General features: G+C 39.8%; 1 protein-coding gene across 10 annotated transcripts in view; it reads right to left on the bottom strand.

Moving 5' to 3' along the window:
* The window catches only part of LOC110370023 (RNA binding protein fox-1 homolog 3), an 81,562-nt gene that overhangs the window by 25,545 nt on the left and 32,549 nt on the right, over positions 1–23,468 (bottom strand). For 8 of the 10 annotated variants that reach the window (XM_049839448.2, XM_049839452.2, XM_064036380.1 and 5 more), the window contains exons 1-2: positions 16,730–17,079; positions 4,903–4,947 (exon numbers count right to left, since the gene is read on the bottom strand). The exons of 1 other annotated variant lie outside the window; for it this stretch is intronic. In XM_049839448.2, the coding sequence (XP_049695405.1) occupies positions 4,903–4,947; positions 16,730–16,741 (57 nt within the window). In that variant the 5' untranslated portion in view covers positions 16,742–17,079. Of the gene's footprint in view, positions 1–4,902; positions 4,948–16,729; positions 17,080–23,468 lie in introns of those variants that run through there. One more of the 10 variants, XM_049839451.2, reaches the window with a different exon arrangement.

Raw genomic sequence — 23,468 nt, forward strand, 5'->3', positions numbered from 1 at the left:
CTACACACTACGACCCAATATCCGTGTGAATATGCTCCATTATGTTATTTAATTTACGACATAGAAGAACACTACTTACACATGTGACATTACTTAGTAGACAAATGGAACTCGATTGAAAACAAGTGGCCGTCTTAGCATGTGCAAAATCACAGCAATAAAATATACAGTTTTACAATTCGAATGTTGTCATAGTTCAAAAAATATAACGGAAACTGATTTACTCCTGACTTATTACTAGAAAAATATAGGTGCACTGTCAATGCTCGATTTTATAGTGAGGTGTGGATAGTATCTTGAGAGGCAATTTACTCCGCAATGCTTACACTATAAACCGCAGCCGATCTCATGTTTTAAGATCGATTTTCAGGAAAGTTCAGGTGACTTTATATGAGGTTTATGTATTTGACACAGATTTTTGCAGGATTTTACGAGAAAAAAATAAATATTTTGAGGAAATAAATTAATCTTTAAAGATGTTATGCCAAATGAATTGGTGAAATAATCACCGCATTTAACCAAAAATACCTTTTTTTCATACTGGGTAAGTTGAATAAGTTAAAATCTTATAGATTGGCGAAACCAACTAAAAGTGGTTTTATCCTAAACAAGCTAAAACTGAGCAGGTCCGACCCTACCGCAGTTTTCGTGTTCGGTTTCAGACGAGAACCCCGAAAAAGCATCATTTGACTTGGCCTAGTTTGGCTTAGTGCCTACCTACTCCTATTACGGGCAGAATACAATGTTCTGGATTGAAGAGCCATTTTTCATACCACTAAACTTTATGTGTAACCATTTATTTACGATTTTTGCTATTATATGGCTAAGAAGCTGTATTTCATGAACCTAAATGCGGAAGCTGCTTATTACACCTGTCTGTGAAATGTAACTAATATTTATTTTGCATAAGCCTTAACCGCTATAATCGATTTCACGGCAAAGGGCAATTGCCTCACAATAGGCTTACTTGGCTAAAAGTATGTATATCATAAATAATTCCCATCTCCATTCGTCCCCACACGTCGGCCTGCTGCCGCTCAACGAATTACCGGAATCAATAAATATTTGATTACATTTGAACGGTATTTTAGGGAGAACAGAATGTGTCAATAAATAAAATTCATATTATTTACTTTGCTTCCAACGTTAACTAATGTTATTCTGGAAATTCCTCCTAATAAAATATACTGAAATCAATGTTCCTTTCTTGCGTGTTTCATTTTTGTTTTCGCAGTTCATTTAATATGCTGTTTAATGTTGTATTAATATCGGGCAATAAACTTAGCATTCTTCAAGTCTCGTGAATAAGCTATCTTTAACTTAAGGATGTACGAATCGTGCTATCTCCCAGACACACTTCTTCCGTTGTGCTTTTGAGTGTGACTGAAATTAAAATTAACGATGGATTCAAAGCCACAGGATGAACATAAAATTCAGTTAGTAGGCAGTGTACGGGCGCCTGTTAGTTATGTATGCAAATCAGGCACGCGTATGGCAACTTCACGCCAATATGACTTGCTATTCACACGTCATATTATTACGATATCGTTAGTCGATGCCTAACAAGAAAAACGTGAAACTTAATATCTTTATCAAAAAATAGGAGGAAAATCTAATAACTATATAGCCTAGTTTTGCAAGCACATATCTTACTGTAAGAAAATTACACTGGCAAATGTACTCGAAATTGACCGACAGGTTTAGGTTGTCTGCAACATTCCTTAACCAAAAGTGATTCCTTTCATGCCTGGCAGAAACTGGCAACCACGTTGCTGATTTATATTTAGATCAATGTATGATATGTAGTGCAATACACGTTTAGTTCTCTGTATTCCTGATATTAAATCAGAGAGAAGAAATTGTTTACCAGGCACGAATGACCTTTCACATTGATTAGTACCACAACCAGGTAATTCTGATAAATGTTAGGAGATTTTCCCGGAAACACAATAGTCATTTTTAAATGGAAAACGCTATCATTGAAGCGTTGAAAAATGATGGTGTACTATTACAGAGGAAAAAGAACGTTGACGTCGGTTGCATCACGGGGCGTTCGCTCGGTCCGCCGAGCCAATCTCTTTGAAACTGCACCCGAGGTCTACCCTATTTAACGGACCGCCGATCGCGTTAATTAAGCGTTTTCAATTTATGCCACATTTTATGTAAAGCTTACACTTATGTAATGCTTCGAAAGCTATGCAATATAATATGACGAATTAAAGTCAATACTGAAATAAGTATGTGGTACAGTATACGGTGAGATGGATTGTTGAGGCAGGTGCAAATAATATTGGCATTTCAAAGAATTTGAAATTTTTTTTACTATTGCAATTTTTTACTATTACCTACCACAAGTATAGTTTTCAATTCATTTTAATTATCTGTAAGATAATTTTAGATGTCACATTATGCATACATATTAACAAGATAGTTTACTTCTTTGAATGCTATAGGTAAGGAATTTCTCCTGGCACACGCAGGCATCTCACGCGAATGGTCACGCCACGCAACTTAACATGGAAAGTAGGTATAGATTTTATCAAATAAGGTTGTTTACGATCGACTATTTGTGATTATAATAAAAGCCTAGAAACAATGCTACTTAATATTAAATTAATAAAAAAAGATCCGATATTGAAAGAAACGAAAGGACTATTTGGTCATGATCGGGAGGAACCTCGTTTCAATAACTTAACTACTTTCTATCTATTTATAAATCCACTTATGTACCTTCACAAACTGTACGACTATAGGAAAAATAACAAATATTGTAAAGAATGTCCGACAAAGAATGACAGTGCGTCCATCTTCGTCCAATCGGGCTGGTAATCCTGGCTGACAGGCTGTAAGTGGGCCGGGCACCTGGCCCTGAGACACAACGCTATCACTTCACCTACGGGAAATATTGATCTTATTTGAGCTTGATTAACTTTGTCGTTGTCGACGTTGCTAATAATACCCAAACTCTGGCACCGGTCCAGCCGAGGCCTTAATGGTACTTCGATACACGATAATTTTCAAAGGTGACACACTATTTATTTGATTCGATTTGATCTATTGCACAGATAAGGACAGTTTTATATTTTGAGTAAAAGTTGTTACACAATATTCGTATAAAATACTGGTAACAAAAAGTACGTGAGAAATCTGTGTATTGCGCATAACAAGCACGCATGAAACCCCATGGGTGTTTTAACAACCTGCGTTTATATGACTATGTATGTGTGCTTCAAGTCAGCGGCTTATTGAATTGGGAAAAGTTGAAGCATTCGTTTATTTAATAACATTAAATTTATAAGTTAAAAGGAATAAATACATAAATAATACTATAATGTATTCCAGAATTATTCGAGGGCAACATTCCAATTTAAACTGCATACCGGACGTCAGCAAAAATATGCATTCGCAGACTGCATATGTAAGTTGAAAATTGAACGCGCTACTATTTATGTGTTTTTAAAACCAGATATGCAAGTTACGCACAAAAGGATTCGCGATTAGCAGACAGGTAGGACCACAGGTACCTACAATCGATTAAATATTTAAAACTTGTTTGCATGCAAAACGGATACTTTTGCTTCATAATGTCTTGATTCTCATACTAAAATGTTTGGTCGTCAACACCTGTTAAGAATACTGAGTACCTGTTGTTTTTTTATCAGCATATAATGGACTGACTTTATGATCCTTTTCAAATTAGAACACAAAGGAAATAAATACGTGATCAAATAATCAACCCTATCAAAATATTGTGTGTTTTACAACGATAGAATGTTTGTAAAACAGGCATGGGAAAAGTAAATAATTAATTAGGACGTAAGTATCTAATAAATAACATTACATCTCCACATCAAAGCGAGTTTGGTGTCTCGTGAGCAGACTTCTGGCCTACATCAATGTCACGTTGAGATTTAACCAATTTAATTTATTTATTATACTAGAATTTTGATAAGATTAGGCTAACATGCATGGTAAATACGGAATGAGATGAAAGTGCTGCTTGATAAAAGGAAACGTGACTTGATGATCTGTCACATTCTAAAATTTAAGAAAACACCAAAAGCCATTACCAGCTTATGAGCGATTTACTAGTGCATGGAAATTATGAAAAGCATTACTACGCAGCATTTAGGTACTAAAGGACTTGAGAAAGATATTTTCGTACCTACGTGAAAAAGCTGAGAGAAATCTTTTGTAACGCCGCGCGCAAGTTATTAACCTTGAATGTTACTTCTTGTTCCCAAAGGTCATGTTCATTCTTACTTACATAGCTATTGGCACTGTGATTTTCTTATAACTAGGAGATTTTCTTGCGTTAATTATATATGGGAACCCAAATAACACACTTACCTACTACTTCTATGAAAGGCTTAGCAGGTGTCTAACATAGTGGCATAGCTTAATTAAGCTATAATACGCAATAATCCTTGTTTAGTATTTAATTTCACAATTACAGTTTTTTCCTTGAATTGAACACTTTGATCTGCCACTAGATCTAGTTCGTTGCACCAATAAACAGTGCAGGGATTTAATAATGCGAAGTCTCCGAAGGCAGTTGTTAAACGGTTTATAGGAAGCTTAGATTTTGCCAGTAAATACAACTAAGGATATTTACAACAGAATGCACTAGGTATCAAATGTAAATAAATATTTAGTAGATGAAAAGAAACCTCTCGCATAAGAAAAGGAAGCTTAAAAGTACAACGACGACGTTTAAAAACGAGGGTTAGTCGTGCGGGCGATTGAGTAGGCGTTCCTTGTTTAATATAAATTGAATTGGCAGACATGAAATGAGATCAGCTAACTTACGGTTAGTAAATTATAAACTAGTAATTATTCAGATATGTTTAATGTGAATGCATTCACATGCGTAAGTAGTGCTAAATAATAAATGGTAAATACCAGCAGGGTAGGTGTTCCTGTATCGATGACATTGCCGTTACTCACCTGAAATAAATAAAACCGACTAAGTGACTTCTAGCTAGTTATTCTATAAAACTAGTCGATGATTTATCTAGGTTGTGATGGATTTACCGATGAGTTATACAACATTACAACGATTTTGTTAGTTTTCTATATCATTATCTTGAGTTGTACAAATAGTTTAATCTTATCACAGAGGTGACAATAAAGTCTGATCTTAAAGTAAACAAACTTGGCTTCCACTTCAAATATGTTATGTTTCGTTTAAAAAGTACATGTTATATACGATAGACCATACTCGTTACTCGTATTATAAAAAGTTATATTTTATTATAGCGACGGAAACAAGTTGAACATTCGCAGTTGAGGGGACTGTTCTGTGGAACATTTGCTTGTATAGCGAGGAGGTCTAACAACTGCTATAGTTTAACTTGTTTCAGTATATTCAGTTCGTTAATCGAGATTTTTCATGTAGCTGTTTTTTTTTCATGTACAAGTTCTTTACTTTATTTACTAATTTACGCAGTCAGCGAAAATAGAGGCGCTATTTTGTTTGATATTTAATCCGCAAGATGAGCCCTTCAATTTGATACCCCATATTTCTTCATACAAAAACCAAATTACATAAAAAAACAACAGCCCTTATTATTATAGGTACAACCCAATGTTGATGATGGGTTAATAAAATACTTGCTTATATTTATGAGCTTGGGCAATATTGCATTTACGCCCACAAGATAGGTTGCTCGATACAAAAAGAAAATGGTGACTGAGATAGTAATTATAATTGTTGTTACTTGTTTTTGTAAATGCAAATTAATCAAAATATAATCACAGCACCTAACTTTCATAACAAAGTGAGTTTTGACCGAACAAGTCTTTAAAAAGACAAGCAAAGCTTAGGACTTTGTTGTGTTTTATTTATGTACCACCTACCAGTACCAACTCAAACAAAGGTTGTCGGTTCTTGTTTCTTCCTTAAAAATAAGTAGCCAAAAAGTAAACGAGTGACGTTTCATGACATAATATAACACCCAGTATTTACTGCCTTTATAAAGTCAATCGCACAGAAAATATTGATTGATCGAATATTCGTATAAATTGTTGCACGTATGAACGATCGCGGATTAATGAATAGTCATTACAAAAATTATGAATGCAACAAATTTCTATCTAGTGGAAATACTTAAAATTTTTAAATAACACGGTGGCATTGAATTGAGGAATTGTTGTTCAGAGATATTTCGAGTTAAGAGCAAATGTAAGCGATGCACTTTCGACGTCAGGTATTGCATTGCGTTATCGAGTCCGATGGTCGAGTCAAGGGGCGTCGCGACGCCCGCCGCCGCCGCTCGACGGCCGCGGACCGAGCAACGTTGGCACGATCCCAAATATTTTTCATGCGCCTCACTCTACACCGGGATAAGTTGCCCTATTCACCTGAATCGGAATACGAATACGTTTAAATCAAAGAATCGTTTATAAATATCCAACTGATATTGTTGCTCAATCATTTCATTTTAATGGCAAGCAGGATTATCCGTACATGATATTTTAGTCCTTATTACCGGTTACCAATCCTAATCACTTGTTTCTTGCGTCAAGTGTTTCACAAGAGATGAACAATCGGAATATTTTAATAAAGCACTGCAAAGAAAACTTTATTTGCTTTCACGTCAACGACATTAGCTATTCCGACAACATTAAATTCGCGGCGTGTCTGAACTATGTACATTTATCATTAAGTGGTGGTTAACTAGGGCTAATTGATAACACGTAACATGTACTTATAAATCATTCGGAGTATACGGATTAATGTGTATACTCGTACATCTGTTTAGCAGTGAGCACGTCACGTCTGGCGGCCCTGCCGCTATACGTTTGCAAACAATATTGCACAAATCGTGCCAGATCCATTTACTACATATTTTTAATACATTACGATGTAAACTCATTTTAAGAAGTTTATACCTAAAATGTAAAACAGAAAACGTTTATTTTTACTTGTCTTGTTTACAGATTCGATTCTATTTTAGTGGATACAGTAAGCATTACATCGTTTGATGGAGGTTTCGATGGATATACTCGTTCAAAGAAATGGTAAACGCATTAGTTCATTGTGGATGTTATCATTGTAATGGTAAAACGTTTCAATTATCATTTTCAGTGGGAAACCAACCAATTAATCACTTGCACCTTAATCTTTTACTACTTTTAATAAAATAACATTAAAATCATAAAGCTTGCCGTTCACACGAAGTCCAAGTCGGCTATGATGACAATGAACGAAGACAAAAGCACGGCTCATAAATAATATTACAAAATAACTGAAACCTCTACGTAAAACTGGCTTGACCACATTGGAAGTTGCAAGTTAATCTCCTTTCACAACTACTTTTTGGAAGAGATCTAGGTGTAGCTGTGATTAATGATAGAACAATGTTAAATAACTTTTAAGCCTTTAAGTTTTAATTATATCTAGGATTGCCTTCAAATAATATTTTAGTTTGATCACAGATTAAAAAATAGGCTTCGTGTTTGGTGTTCAATCTCTCTAGTAGGAACTAGGTTTACGAATATCCTGCGTGTTATTTCCTTTCCATATTTATTATTCTGCACGGTGCTGGTAAGTATAACAAATGAATTGCCGCGAATAGGTAGAGCTCCCGAGTAGGCGTTTCCAACGTGTGGATGCATGATGGATTGTAATACATTTTTAACGATGTTTAATATTTCATAATAAAACTGAAGGCGCTAATTTAGCGATGGAGTACATAGTTTACGGGTTCTAAAATAATGTTATTCTAAATAATAATCTATTAATACTTAAACACTGATTAAACAACCAACCAACAGGTATTGTAGGCCTGAGAAGAAGGATGCTGTATTGGCGAAAATAGGATTTGATTGGGATAGCGAACAAAATATTGCAAATGCTAAAAGTGAAAGCGCACTCCGTTGGTTACAGAAACAAAGTATCTATAAGCGTACAATTAACGTTGACCGTGTATGTAATCTCGAGTCCGCTTTCCATTAGACGGTCTATTACACGCACGTCGACAGTGCATCGGCTTCGCTCCGATTGAACGATGTTAAAACAGTGGCGGCCATGATTATAAACGGAATTATAGTTAATCGTACTCTATACTACTCTAGTACCAGTTTACCTTCAAGAGCAGACGCATACCTTAGACTGCAACTAACCAAATTATTGTTTAGATATTGCAACACCCATAAACCCGTCACTTTCTGATTTATTTTCAAGATAAACTGCTCGTTATGAGGTGCCATTTGGAAAGCCAACATTCAATAATTGCTGGAAATTTCCGAAACCTAATAATGATAAATAAATATCAATAATAAGAAGACGTTAACAGTACAAACAACACCGATAATAAAGTTATTTCAAGGACTTTCACCCTTTGGGGTGACTGTTTATAATACACATGTCAAAGACAATCAAGTTATAATATTTGTTCTCGGGAGTGGCAATGATAAAGAACAATAAATCTTCTAGTGAGCGGTCAACTGTGTAAACCCATCATCTTGTGGAAACAAGACGTATAAAAAAGTTGTTTCGCTGATTCAACATGGTTCGAAGTTACGAAGATAAATATGGGTGGATCAAGGTCCCATGAGTGCGGAAACATTGGCAACGCTTCCTTTCACCCGCACAGTTGGTCGCGGGTCTGACCGAGTGCGGGTGCAATCAAAGCTCACTATGCGACCAAGTAAACACCAGTGAACCGGTAGTCCAGGTGTACAGCCACATACGCACTCAAGCCACACCTCGACGGACACGCTTAATTAACCACAATGAATTCAATTTTATAGAATGACATCAATCTTTGTTTCATGATTGGATGCCGATCTGTTTCAGGGACCCTATATTTCAGTCCAAGAAAGTGTGTTGTTGAATAATATCTTCAGAAGTAACAGATTTTATACATTTTTCTGCGCTATCATACTTTTACATTAACTGCATCGAGAACATAAAATTAGAATTTATTACGTACATAGGTATATTACGTCCAAATGAAATGTCATTAAAACCTTATACCGTGTTATCAGCTCACAGATAATTGTTTGACCTCATTATCTGCGTGTATAAACAAAACGCAGAGACTTCCAATCGGTGACCGAAGCCGAAGATACTAACAGGAAGAACTAATAAATATCTTCTGATATTATTAAACGAACCGATGCGATGTTCCCGTAACACGTCATTGTAGTAGGTCCTTACTTAAATGAAAGTTTTACTTTAGAAGCGATAGTATGAATTTTATTTTATAAAGCAACATGTACACCAAGCCTGTCGGATATAAAACGCTCTAAGTTAAACAAAGGGTCGTTGCATTGCATACCGCAGCCTAATAGTGTGGATTAATATGTTGAAACGATCCACCTGGCAAATACAATGATCACAATACGATTATCGTGTTATTTAGACACAGTGTCATACGTTTTCTATACAATATCTTCTTTTTTCTCTTACTGCTTCTTGATGAAAGATATTTTTTTCAAAAGAGCTTTGTTGCTCAACAACAGCTTTCTTAAGCTGTAACAATGACTTTCGGGATAAAACGTATGAATTCCACATCCTTTGTTCATCCGATGACTGTGATGTCTTTTGCAAAATTTCGATTAGGCTTTAAGTTTAGAGCCTAATACACTCGGCCAAAAAAAACTACAACACTTATCAATTTGAATCCGAATGTTTTCGCTACGAGGTGAAATATAAGCTAGACAGCTAATTGTTAAAATTAACATCTAAACGTCGACACAAAAACCTTTAATAAAAATAGTGGACGTCAAATATGCTGGGTACTTATCTGTATCTATTCTAAATTGACACCGAGAGCTGTAAATCATGCGTAATAGCACTCAAGTCGTAGACGGTCGTCTGATACGACGATATTTAAAGTAGATATCTAAGCTGTTGGACAATGGCCAACGTATCCAAAAAGAATTTTGACAACATTTTTGAGTTGCATGAATAATAACAATAAAAAAGAATCATCAAGTTAAGGTAATAAAATTATGTATGTCGCCTTTTAGTGTTTTTAAAAATAGTTTGGCACCGCAAACCGCAGGTCGTATTTAGAGACGAAATGAGAAAAAAAAACGGTTAACGAACTATCAAGAACATTACATAGATCCCTACCGCAAAAATGTTTTTATGATTGTTCAAACACGACTTTGGTGTAATAACAGTCTCTACGCAAGTTTCCGTTAACTTCTGATATTAAATTCTTCAATTTATTCTTTTAACTTAACAGCTATTTATTTACTTCTACTGTTGAGAAATAATAATGATATTTTCAGGAGGGTTTATATTTTATTTTCATGGAATGTAATATCTGTTCACTGAAACAGGGGCCAGTAAAATCCAGTATTTGTAAAATTTGACAAAATTACATAATTTTACAAATATCTGTTGTAAAAAAAATTACTGAAAACTATTCCAGCGCTTGGCAATAAAATTACCAGATATTCATTAAAAAATTGAAATTGCATAATACAGTCATATTTGTTGCTATATGCATTGATACTTGATATTACCATGGATACGGAGTCCCTAAAGGGTAGCTACAAGGAAATAATATATTTCTACTGTTCGAAACAGCAGGAATTGTCCATCTAATTAAAATCAATAAATAATTTGCATCGATAATTTGTTAAACGAAAGGATAAAAAAGAATTATAAAGCAAAATGTTGTAGTTATGTTGGCTTGCTGATTAGCGACCGTCAACGAGCGGTCGGTAGACAAATGAACGCCCGCTGGAGACGGCTGCCATCAAAACTACAAAGAAAGTAGGTGGCCTGGCATTTTGCTTTTCGACGTAACACATACAAATATTTACTTCGAACTACAACATTAAAGAGGAACACAAAACAAATATGTGCCTAATACAGTCAAGTATAATTGGTACACGACACATACTCCTTACTATACACATAGAAAACAAAGTCGTAGGAAATGATTTGACAATATAAAACTGAAAGCAAATATGTGGCTGTTATCGGACGTTTCACATAATTAATAAAAATCCTGAAAAGTACGAGCAATCAATTTTATTTCTAACAGTTAATTTAAATCAGTAGATATTAATTTATTATAATGAACTAGTCTAGTACTGCAATAATATGTATTACAAACTTCTGAATAATTATGTTCTGGGGACATTTGGCATGAATAATTTGTCTTAGCCAATTTTACGTTTGACAGAAATATTAATGTAAACTTGTGCCTAAAATTACTTCCAAATATCTAAATAGTCCAACCTATAGGAAAAGTAGAGGAAAATAGCCCTCATTTTGAATCAGAGAAGTTGGAGAAGCACAACGATATACAGAAAGTAGTGATAAAAGTGTTGTAGTTGTTTTGATAGATTTTTCAATGGATTTTATTAAAATTATTGTTACTTTGCCAAGAAGACTAACGGCCAATTTATTTTTTCCAGTGTTTGAGTCGGATTTTGAAGAAAAAATATTGGTGGAGCGGCTAAAAGACTAGCTAGTTATCGATAGAACTTCTTTGCCCGACTGCTAGTCTTTTTATACTTATCTTATTTCTATTTTGGTATCATATAACACGTGTTTCTGCTTTAAAAAAATCCTTATAATATTATGTCTTATTTTGGCTACATTTATGTTGATAAAAACATTACCATCATACATACAGCGAAACGCAGTTCAAGAAGTTTTTCATATGGTTAAAAATATTTATTTCCCAAAATTCGCTGCCAGATAGCATATTCTTAGTATAGGTACGTGAATACAGAGGCTTAGCATCTGGTTGTGAAATTTATCTTATTACAAAGTGAATGATTACATATGACGCAGGTGCCCTGCTTTTTCAGCGAGCGTACCGTATAAACCTAAACGCCAGGGCTAAAACTGAAAACATTTGGTACTATAATCACAACTCTATTTTGGAACGAATCTTGAATTCGAGAAACACAATATTTTACGCCTTAATTAAGTATAAAACACAAGGGAAATGATACAGCAGCATTTAACTTTAATGCGCAATTTAAATCCGTTTTCAAATTACTGGTAGAGGGCTACATTAAAATAGACTCCATTGTAAGTTAATATGGTTCCGATGTAGCTTGTCATATTGTTTTATATTGATCCTGTTACGGCTTTTGCGCCTCAAGGAATAGGAGACCGATTCCAGCGACAACCGGGACATTTTTTATTTGTAACCAACAGACATCTTCTCAACTTCCTTCTTTTTGACTGCTGTGTATTTGTTGTTAGCAGAATTTGGTCGCTTTTATGTCAAATGTTCATTGGCGAATAACAATAATAAAAACTAAGTTAAATTATTGTTGTGTATTTTTTTTAACATTACGATATTTCGACGTACAATAATTTATAGATAATGTATAATAATATAATGGTATTTCTGCCGAGTATCGTAATTTAATATCATTTCGGTTTCGTTGAATACGAGTCGGCATTAGGGTGCTCTGAATATAATAAAATACGCGTGAGTGAAACCGATACAGTGTAATCAACTTACTGAAATTATATCGAGACAAGACGTATGGGGTAATTTAATACAAACATATTCCATACAAAATCGTCTTGAAAACGTACTACTGATATCCGACCTGAAGAAGACTCAGAAACTATATTATAGTATTTTAAGTGAGTAGGGGAAGATAGTGACTAGAAATCAATAGACAAATGCGTTCAAAAACCATAGCTCAAATTGCGGTATTTACATGCTTCGAATTTGTTTCATATAAAAAAAAACCACATTGATCTCTTTAAATGAAGATCCTGCTTCAATACTTTACATGAGTTTTTCAAGGTGTTGATGGTTTTTTTATTATATCGTTTTATAGCCAACGTCAAGTCTACTCGATAGTCGATCTTATGAGTATTAGTGACTGACATTTAACTACATAATCATATTATAGCCCTGCGGTGAGGGTTACAACATTTCTTGTTGGTAATGTTAATGAGAATCATGTATTTGTTTAGCAAACAAAGTGAGGATGAAGGCTTTCGCCAGTAAGCTTACATTTTGTTATGGCTTACTCATAAATGCAGATAAGTTGGATCTTTAAATAGTTGTTAATTATTTCCTTATTTTTTACTTAGCTCATTATACTGACAGTTTTATTAAATGTCAAGTCTCTCCTGGTCCATAATTTTGCCAGCAACTTCAGTTGCAATTAGGTTTTACTACAAAATGTCTGAACTATAAATCTAACAGGACTTATGAGCAAATCATTAAAAGCAAACATTGTTGAATATTTACACGACTTCGGAAAATTGTACGGCGGCTTTATTTACACCGACCGATGCGTGAACCATTTACAAATTCAATATAGTCGTTGGTAACGCGCTAATTTCATGTGTACCGTCTAACGTATTGTGTATATAGAGAAAAGCGGTACACATTTTCCTGGCGCGGAAAGATTTAAATAGCAGAAACCACGCCGTCATCCGAGGCAAGATGTGGGACGGAAACTTATTTGCCATATCGTGGCGAACAAAGTGCCTGTTCTGACAGTAAGTGGGGGCGAGAAATGTTCCCTTTGGTAAAACTTTTATTAATTTAAACTTATCTATTTGAATACATATTACTTAAGCAAATATTTAATATATGAGCAGAAATGTAAAACTCATAATTTAATCATAATTGAACCTTGTAGGAAATTCGTATTCTTCCAAAAATATTTTTTCGTAATTTGATGGTTCTACAATTCTGCAAAATAACAAAGACCTAATGTAATTTTCAGTTAATTTCAAAGTTTCGATATAATTGTAACTAATAAATAAAAATGAATTACTGAAAGTTATCTTTTTAAAAGGTTAGTTAAGTAAATTTCCGTTATTTCTGTGGAGTTCAAACGAGCGAAATAAGTAAGTCATTAATGGATCCAACAAGGGCGACGGTGTTTCGAACATTTAAATTAATTTGTAACTTTCAGGGATCCCGAACACCAACAGATCTGCCATTAAGGCCTACTGCTAAATAATGAAATTAGCGAGATCTGAAGTATTTTTCATAATATTATAACTTTCTACATTTCGCAGAGATAAAACTTATGCTCGATAACTTTCGAGCTAGTCAATAGGAGTCATTCAATGTTACTTGAGAACGTCTTTAGTATTGTTATTTTTTAACAAACATTTTCTTGTTGTTGTTTATTAGTTAATTTTCGTGATTCCTTAAATTCATATTGACGGTGGGATTAATTTATACGAACACTCCGTAAGCGTGTAACGTGTAACCATCGACAGCAAAAACTGCAAAGATCCCCTTTACATGTAACACAAAATATTAAAGGCTTTTAAATTGTGAATGTACGTATCCCGTCAATCATGGATGCATGGTCAATTAAGCGAGGGTAGTTCTCGGCGTCCGTAAATACAATTGGAGCAGGGTTGGGGCGACTCTCGTGCCCAACAATCTGCACTACTGAGAAACGTCGCTACCTACATCCCACAAAATCATGCATGGTTCATGCGATCGAACGTGGAACTTCGACGCAAGATATTTGTAAGTTATTGTTATCACGAACATTCTGCTCAGAGTTGGGTTAAGATTTCTCCAATAGTAAAGAGAACTTCATAAAATAACGTAGCCGAAAAATTATATAGAATTTTGCTATATTGATCGAGGGGTTTTGTCTTTAATTTTTTGTTTCGAGATTGTGGAAATATTTGTTCTAGGATTTCAAAAGTATGTTCTCGAAAGAACAAAGTAGGTGCATGCACCCATTGTTTGCAGCATGTTATTGTGTGAAATTTCTTTTTTGGGGTTTCGTTCTTTAAAATCGGAACCCTTTAAGATCATCTTTGTTATTAGCTTCAAATGCTTTTTGTTGATATTATCCGCAGTAATTTATCAAGCTTGAATGTAAAAATAATAATATGCTAGCATAAAAGAGGCAGCTGCGTTTCCAAACGAGGTTTCGCTTGCTGCTACCTGCGTGTTCGATGTTTCAATGTTTACTGGCAGGTAGTCGACCCAAAGTCGTGAAGTTAATACATCCATGAACAGGGAGATGTGAACAAAAGGCCGGTATGCGAATAATTTGTCCTTATTACCATCACCAGTGGAGTTTCGCGTTCACCTTGAGCAATGAACGGGTTCCTGTAATCTCCCCTTCCGACGCTGAGACGACCCGCTCCAAATATTCAACACGAGGGGAGCGAGACGTTCCATTTTATTAAATTTAAAAATTAAATGTTCAATAGGTACCTACCTACTTCTATTGGATAATATCCTACCTTCCGACATACAAAGCGTATTTATTTTGTGGTAGGTACGATATAGGAGGCAACCGAAATTTTATTAAGGAACATGGTGTAGGACAGACAGACTTACATGCGGATTCAAAACATGAATTTACGATCCACTTATAACAGAAAGTAATAAACTAACGTAGGAAGGTACCTAGTTCATTTTGAATTGTTGGAAATTCACCTATCTACCTATTTCGTAAACCTGGTAGGTTGGTTCGGTACCCAGATAGGCATTATATTAAGCTGGTATAGGTAGTTACTTGCTAAGCAGCCTACGTTGTTTATTATAGTATATTCGATGTACCTAAATCTATAGGTACGTACTGCGTAATCTATAAAAGAAAATACTAACCAGCTAACGATTTGAAAACATCTATAAAGTGGGTTAAGATTATTAATAAAATTTGTTTCACAACAGTCAATTCGGTGGCGCCGAGTCGTCAGGAGGAGCGATCCAAACATAGACAGACAAGTGACTAGGTATTCTTTTTATTTATAAATATACTAGGTTTATAGACACCTGCATAGACTAATAACTTAACAGTGACTGTCAACCCTGTAGGTTCAGTACAAAGTAAATCCGAAGAGGGTAAAAAAATACCACGATAATCACATACGTATTAGCATTATGGTGTAAATGTAATAAAAATGGCATGTTTGCTGAGAAATATACCATTCGACATTTTTAAATTTGGTTAATTTAGCACAAGGCAGATTTAGGTGGGAATTGGTTGATATCTATTAGGTATTTAACAGCTGTGTACCCACACACTTTGTTAGAACAAAACGAAATCTCAAAACTGGATCCAAAATCGCGTTTGTAGGTATTTTATTTTAAAATAATACGACATACGCTCATACCTACTCTAATTAAGTTGTGTGGGTAGCTAGCTAGTGGTAGCTATCTGTCAGAGACAATTTTATCTCGATCGTAACTGGTAGAATGCTAAATGGTTACACTTTTTTGCTCTTTAAAACAAATTACTACAAACGTAAACTTATTGTATAGGTATTTATTAGGCGCACGATTATTGACATGTTACAGTATTTAACTTAATGAAATCGTCTCTCTTTATCTTACGTCACTATTAGTGTAGCAGAAAAAGACAACTAACAATGTAATTCAATGAATTCATTCAACTTCAATGTCATAACAATGGATGCAGGAGTTTCAATGATCTGTATTTTCGATTATTGTTTGAGATTTAACGTAAATACAAAATATCTACTGTGTTAATCACAATTGTTAGCAATTATGTATTTTGTAAATGCAGTATTAAATTCGGATTTTAAATAAAGAGGCCTACGTTTATAAACACACAATAGCAATTAACATTAAAATTATGATCTGTAATACCAGTGAAACCGTAAAGTATGTAACGCCATGCGCCATAAGTGCCATAACATTGTGCTCCGTTTAGTCTGACACCAGGGTTATCTTTATGACGTCCCTGGCTCAAAACCAAATTATAAACCTATTTGTCTGTGTGAATAATGTTTACCGTTAAAAATAACGAAAGATATACTCACAGGATAGTACATCCCCTGCGGCGGCAAAAAAAAGGCCCCTGATCCCCACAGCTTGCCGTTTGTATTTACTTTGTGTTGCACAAAAATACACTCCACGCACGCCCTTTGGCTGGGCGTAAACTTCCACAACACTAACTTATAAATTCGAGGTAATCATGAGTATTTAATGGTATTACAATGAATAGTACTAAAATAATCAGGGTTGTTTAACTTTTAGGTTATGTGAGTATAGCGCGGAGGAACGCGCTCTAGCACTGAAAGCGGTTAATGTCGATGTGCTGGTGCAACAACGGACGAGTACAGGCACGCGTGGCCACTCAGCGAGTCGCCTCGCCCGTGCGATTCGCTGTGAGAGAGACAGGGATAGAAGATTACTCGGCTTCGTTCGGCATTCATGGCGCGACGAAAGATGTTGCCATTTCTATCGCACCAAACTACGGATGATTTTCAACTTTTCGTACAATAACAACAATTTAGTTGGACTGATACCTATAGGTATTTTGGTAGTTACTGGTGAGTATTTGTTGTTTTGTTATTAAATATAAATTCCCACTTTGAAAGCAGCAGAACTGCTGTTTTGTAACATTGCTTGGCAATGTCACTCATATTCAATATCAAGGTCAATGCTGAATTATTATAAACTAGGTATTGTATAAACATTAAAAATATCCATACAAATGTAGGTACCTAAATTGTTGAAATATAAAATTTAACAATTCTTGTTCTTTTATGACGGTATAATCATCCCACATTGAATGAAGCGAGAGAGCGATAGCACGGTACCGGGCCCTCCCTTTGTTGTCCCTGTCGCAGTGCCGAGAACGGTTCGGATCAATGAATCGTTCCCGGGCCCCCCGCCCGGACCCGGCGTCATCCCAACCTCTGTGCTCCGTGCTCCCTCTCGTCTTCTCATCTCATTTCCCATTTCATTTACTTATCTACTGTCATCCTACGTTCACCCATGGTATTGAAAGACAAAATAATTTGGTATTTTTTGGTTTAAAAGGTTTCCTTTACAATTTTATAGTTATTATTTGTAGGTACCTCTATGCAAAAAAAAAATGTGTAGCTGAACACTAAGTACCTACCTAGATATGCTTTATTTATTTCCGCAAATGCTGGATTGCTTTCGTATACTTAGGTACCTATTTTAATACAATTACTTATGTAGATAGGTACCTACCAACTCAATGTACCTATCTCCTAAAGCAAAAGAGGCGATATGTGCCTCCTCAGTAAAGAAGTTAGGTAAGGTACCTACCTCCAAAACAATCAAGCTTTAAGCCAGTAGGTACGTATTCAAGGTGTACGTACTTGTAGTGCTCACAAACAAAGGAAGTTCTCGGTACATTTCAATTGTTATCTACGTCATACATGCAGTAGGTACACTACGTTACTACCTACTAGGTACCTAAGTACCTACATAGTTGCCACCGTTTTCACTATTTAGAGTAGGTGGGTACGTATTAGTTACCTACCTAAATCTAACTGTAAAACCTTCAAAATTATTTACGTGGTCATCGCTATCATCATCAAGTGAAAAAACATTTGAGAGGCGTCACAATAACCATTTAAATTGCTGCATCCGTTAGTTTATGTGACCATTAATTAATGAAGTATAATTGCCGACTGCGGGTGTTTTGTTTGACTAATAATAATAAGTTAAAGTTGTCTTGCCGGCCTAACTCAATAAAAAAGTAAAAGAGAAGTAATATTAACGTATAATAAGTACCTAGGTATTGTAAAAACCATCAGAGTTATGTATGAAATATAACTAAATTCATCACCCACACATTAACTAGGGGAAACATGTAATCCCCACCGAGGGTGTCTCCACGTTGTCGTCGTGGTGGGGCTTGCGTGCCTCTATGATCCTGAAGCTCTGCCGGTAGAGTTACTCATGCCGGAAAGGTTCAGGGGAGAGGCCAGACAAAGAGGGACCCAGGGAGGGGCCGCTCTTGCAGAGTCCACGCTCGCGGACCTGGCAAGGATGCGGCCACGCCCGCAGAGGTGCAGGCGCACCGAAGCGGCGCTCGTTTGTCTCCTCGTTTATCGAAGAGCAAACCGTTCGGCGGGTCTGTTGAGCCGGGATGGCCGGACAGCAGACGGAGGCATGTCTAATGCCGCCGCCGAGGGCTTGGTTTAACCGCCCGGCCCAGAGGAAGGACACCTCTAAGATAAAAAAACACCTAATCCCAAGTTTCGGGAGCGCGGCGAGGGGATGAATGGCCGTGGGGGGCACGGTCGTTAGCGCTCCCACCTGTTGGGGCCAGCCGCCCCCAACAGTATGTAGGCTTGCCCCGGTATGAGGCCACTGCCGGGGAAGGACGTTTTTTATGCTCTCATGATCGTGGGATTTAATATGGAAAAATTCTTACAAATAAAAAATAAAGGAAAAGTTAGTAGTGAAGGTGAAAAAGTACCTCAGGTACTGGTAGAAAGCGTGGGGATATTGTCGGACTCCGACAACGAAAGCCTCATGAGCACGGCGAGCATCAGCTCATCTCGTAAGCTCAAGCGCCCCAGACCAGGCGCTGACTCAGGATCAGACACGACCCTGAGCGAAGTGTCGGTGCCGGCCTCCAAAGCCGGTGCCAAAAAGGACACAAAGAGGGGTAGGCCAGCTACAACCGGCAAATATGTTGGTATTAGCCTGGCCCGGCGGGAGGCTGCGGCTGCCCAGAAGGCGGCAGTAGCCGCAGAAAAACAGGCGGAAGACGAGCAGCAAATTGCTGCTCTTACGAGAAAAGTAGCAGGAGGTAGGGTCAACCGGCTTTCAGAGTCGTTGTCTGCCGCCTCAGAGGTGATCGTGGAAGCAGAAGAGCTGCCTGCCATAGATCTCAACAGACGAATGATGGACGCCGTAGCGGCCATCCAAAGGGTGGGGAAAGTCTCAAAGGGACTCAGTGGCGTCTGCAAAAAGGCACTTAAAGAGGCTGTAGCCTCAATACAGGAGAGTGCTGAGGCCCTCCTCACCCGTACGACAAACGAAGAGGCGGCATTGTTACGGGCACAGAATGCCAAACTAGCTGCTCAAATGGCGGAGCTCCGCAAGGAGCATGAGGAGTTCAAGGCGGAAATGGCAAATTTCCGTCGTGAGCACCTCAGAAGGGAGGTGGGTTTGCCTCAATTGCAAACACAGACGCTGCCAGAACTACAGCCCACAAAGCAGCAGCCTCCCCAAAAGTCGGAGTTAGCCGGCTTGATGCGCCAGATGGCGAGTTTCAACGCTCGGTTCTCGGTTCTAGAAGGCAAGATCTTGCGCCCTCCTCTTGCTTCTGATGAACGCAGAGCTTCAGCGCCGTCCTATGCGGCAAAGCCACAGCACCCGTGTTCAACATGAGGCGCAGTCGGCTACGTTAACCCCGGGGTGATACCCCAAATCGAAAGGGGAAGAAAAGGCGAAGATTACGGAAAAGTCGAGTAACGGGGCTCCCACCGGAGCGTCGCTAATACAAGCGACTCGCCCAATACCGTCGAGCGCCACAACGAATGAGGTGGAATGGACAACGGTTCGACGAGGACGTCGGAAGGAAAACGCCCGCCGCAAGGCTAAGCCAACAGAGTCTGCGGTGAAAAAACAGGCTGTGAGGCTACGTGCCCCTCGTTCGACGGCTGTGGTCATTACACTACAGCCTGGGGCGGAGGAGCGGGTCTCACATATGCTGAGGTGTTAACACGGGCGAAAGCGAACATCTCGCTAAGTGACCTCGGCATTTCGGGCATCCGGTGCAAAACAACCACAACCGGTGCCCGACTACTGGAAATTTCCGGTGCCACTAGTGGCCCTAAAGCTGATGCCCTTGCTGAAAGACTTAGGGTTTCACTAGGACAGGAAGACGTTCGAGTTTCCAGGCCCACGAAGTGTGCAGACTTACTCATTTCGGGCCTGGACGACTCTGTCACCACAGACGAGGTTATCGGGGCCATCTCAAAGGCCGGAAACTGTCTGCCAGAGCAGATAAAGGCGGGAAGTATTAGAAGAGGAGCCTTTGGCCTAGGGAAAGTTCTGGTAAGCTGCCCCGTATCGGCAGCCAACAGGATTTCAAATGGAAGGAGATTGATTGTGGGTTGGGTCTCAGCACAAGTTTCGCTTCTGGCACCCAAGCCTTTTCGGTGTTACCGTTGCCTGGAAGAGGGACACGTGGGGGTACAGTGTACCGCGAGGGTCGACCGCAGTCAGCTTTGTTTCCGCTGCGGCCAACTTGGGCACAAGGCAGCCTCCTGCACAGCCAAGCCTCACTGCGTACTCTGTGCAGCATCCGGCAAACCAGCCGACCATCAGACTGGGGCAAAGGTCTGCGCGAGGCCCAAGTCAAACAAGAGAGGAACATCACGGGTCACTACCACACAGTCGGTTCATCCGCCGGCTAGTAGTAACTCAGATAACTCGCAGATGGAAACGAGTGGTCCCTCACAGCCGGTTCACCCATCGGCTGCGGCACTGGATCCACCGACGCTCGAGGAGGTTACCATGGACACACAATAATGGCTCTAAGTCGTAGATTCCTCCAAGCAAACATCAACCACTGCGCCAGGGCTCAGGATCTATTGCTCCAGAGCATGGCGGAGTGGATGATCGATGTCGCAGTCGTCGCCGAGCCGTATTATGTGCCACCTAGGGATGACTGGGTGTGCGACAGCAACAGTTCGGTGGCGCTCATAGCAAGAATTGCTGTGGACACCCCATCCTTTGAAGTCGTCACCCGGGGGCGGGGCTATGTCACAGCAGTGTGGGGTGAATTATTGATCGCGGGGGTGTACTTTGCCCCCAGCCTTTCTCTCGCCGACCTCGAGGTGATCATGCTAGAGTTGAGCACGGTTATAAGTCGTAGTCGACCGCGGCCCGTTCTCGTTTTGGGGGACTTCAATGCAAAGTCTACTGCCTGGGGTTCCCCGACTACAAATGTGCGGGGAGAGTTAATGGAGGAGTGGGCGGTCGAGCAAGACCTGCTTCTCCTGAACCGGGGTTGCGTGCAGACGTGCGTGCGACAATTGGGTGGGTCTATAGTAGACCTCACTTTCGCAAGCCCTGTGCTCGCATGCCGCGTCCAGGGCTGGCACGTGTTGGAGGAGGTGGAGACGCTGTCTGACCATAGGTACATCCGTTTCAGTATCTCCACTCATACCTCAAGAGGGCCGGCTCAAGCAGCCCCGGTGGGCACTGGAGAGGGCCCGCGCTGGGCACTTAAACGGCTGGACCGAGAGGCTCTCGTGGAAGCCGCTATTGTGCAGGCCTGGCTAGACCATCCGGACAGGCCTGCAAACATCGAAGAAGAAGCGGAGTGGTTTCAGGAGAGCATGTCGCAGATTTGCGACAGTGCTATGCCCCGAGTACATCCGACACCATCCAGGCGCCAGGTATACTGGTGGTCACAGGAGATTGCACAGCTGCGCATCACATGTGTGGAAGTGCGCCGCCAGTATGCCAGGTACCGAAGAAGACGCCGTCGCCCCTTTACAGCGACGGCCGAAGAGGCGGAACTCTACGAGGCCTACAGGGAGGCAAAGAGCGCTCTCCAGCTGGCAATCGGGAAGGCCAAAGCAGAGGCTCAAAGGGAACTACTGGCGACATTAGACCGTGACCCTTGGGGTCGCCCCTACCGTATGGTCAGGGGTAAGTTGCGCAAGTGGGCTCCCCCACTGTCCCAGACTCTGCAGCCACAACTTTTGGAGGATGTGGTTGGCGCTCTATTCCCCCTGAGACCGGAGCATAACCCACCCGCCATGGTTCCGCCTTGGAGCATGCCCAACGCAGAGGTCGACGACGACGACGTGCCCGAAGTGACCCAGGTACAGTTGAGAGTGGCGGTCGCTCGTATCAAAAACACCGCCCCAGGGCCCGACGGCATTCCAGGCCGAGTATGGGCTCTGGCCATAAAGGCTCTCGGGCCCCGACTTGCAGGACTCTTGAGCGCATGTCTGCAGCAGGGTCAATTTCCCCACCAGTGGAAGATCGGAAAGCTGGTCCTGCTCAAGAAGGAGGGACGCCCCGCAGACTCACCATCTGCCTACAGGCCCATTGTGTTGCTGAATGAGGTGGGAAAAATCTTTGAGCGAATCATCGCCGACCGCCTTATTCAGCACATGACCGGAGAGGGGCCGGATCTGGCGGACAACCAGTATGGTTTCCGTAAGGGGCGTTCAACAGTTGACGCGATCATGCGCGTGAGGGTCCTGGCGGAGGAAGCAGTCGCCCGGGGCGAGGTGGTCTTGGCGGTGTCGCTCGACATCGCCAACGCGTTCAACACCCTGCCCTGGAATACCATAAAGGAGGCGCTCCATTATCATGGAGTGCCAGAGTACCTCCGTCACATAATCGGGGCCTATTTGTCGGAAAGAGCTGTCGTGTACCCGGGTCGAGAAGGATGGGGTCGTCGAGAGATGACGTGCGGTGTTCCTCAGGGGTCGGTTCTCGGCCCTCTCCTGTGGAACATTGGTTACGATTGGGTCCTGCGCGGTGCGCTTCTCCACGGCGTCAGCGTGATATGCTACGCTGACGACACGCTAGTAACAGCACGTGGGAAGACGTACCGACAGGCGGCCATTCGGGCCACAGCCAGTGTCGCGCAAGTCGTGGGTAGGATCCGGCGTCTTGGCCTCGAGGTGGCCTTGCACAAGTCTGAGGCCCTCTGCTTCCATGGGCCGAGGAAGAAGCCACCTCCGGGGTCTAGCATCGTAGTAGGAGGGGTCACCATCGCTATCGAATCGACGATGAAATACCTCGGTCTCGTTCTCG

Source organism: Helicoverpa armigera, chromosome 9, assembly GCF_030705265.1.
Source record: "Helicoverpa armigera isolate CAAS_96S chromosome 9, ASM3070526v1, whole genome shotgun sequence".
NCBI classification, from domain to species: Eukaryota; Metazoa; Arthropoda; class Insecta; order Lepidoptera; family Noctuidae; genus Helicoverpa; species Helicoverpa armigera.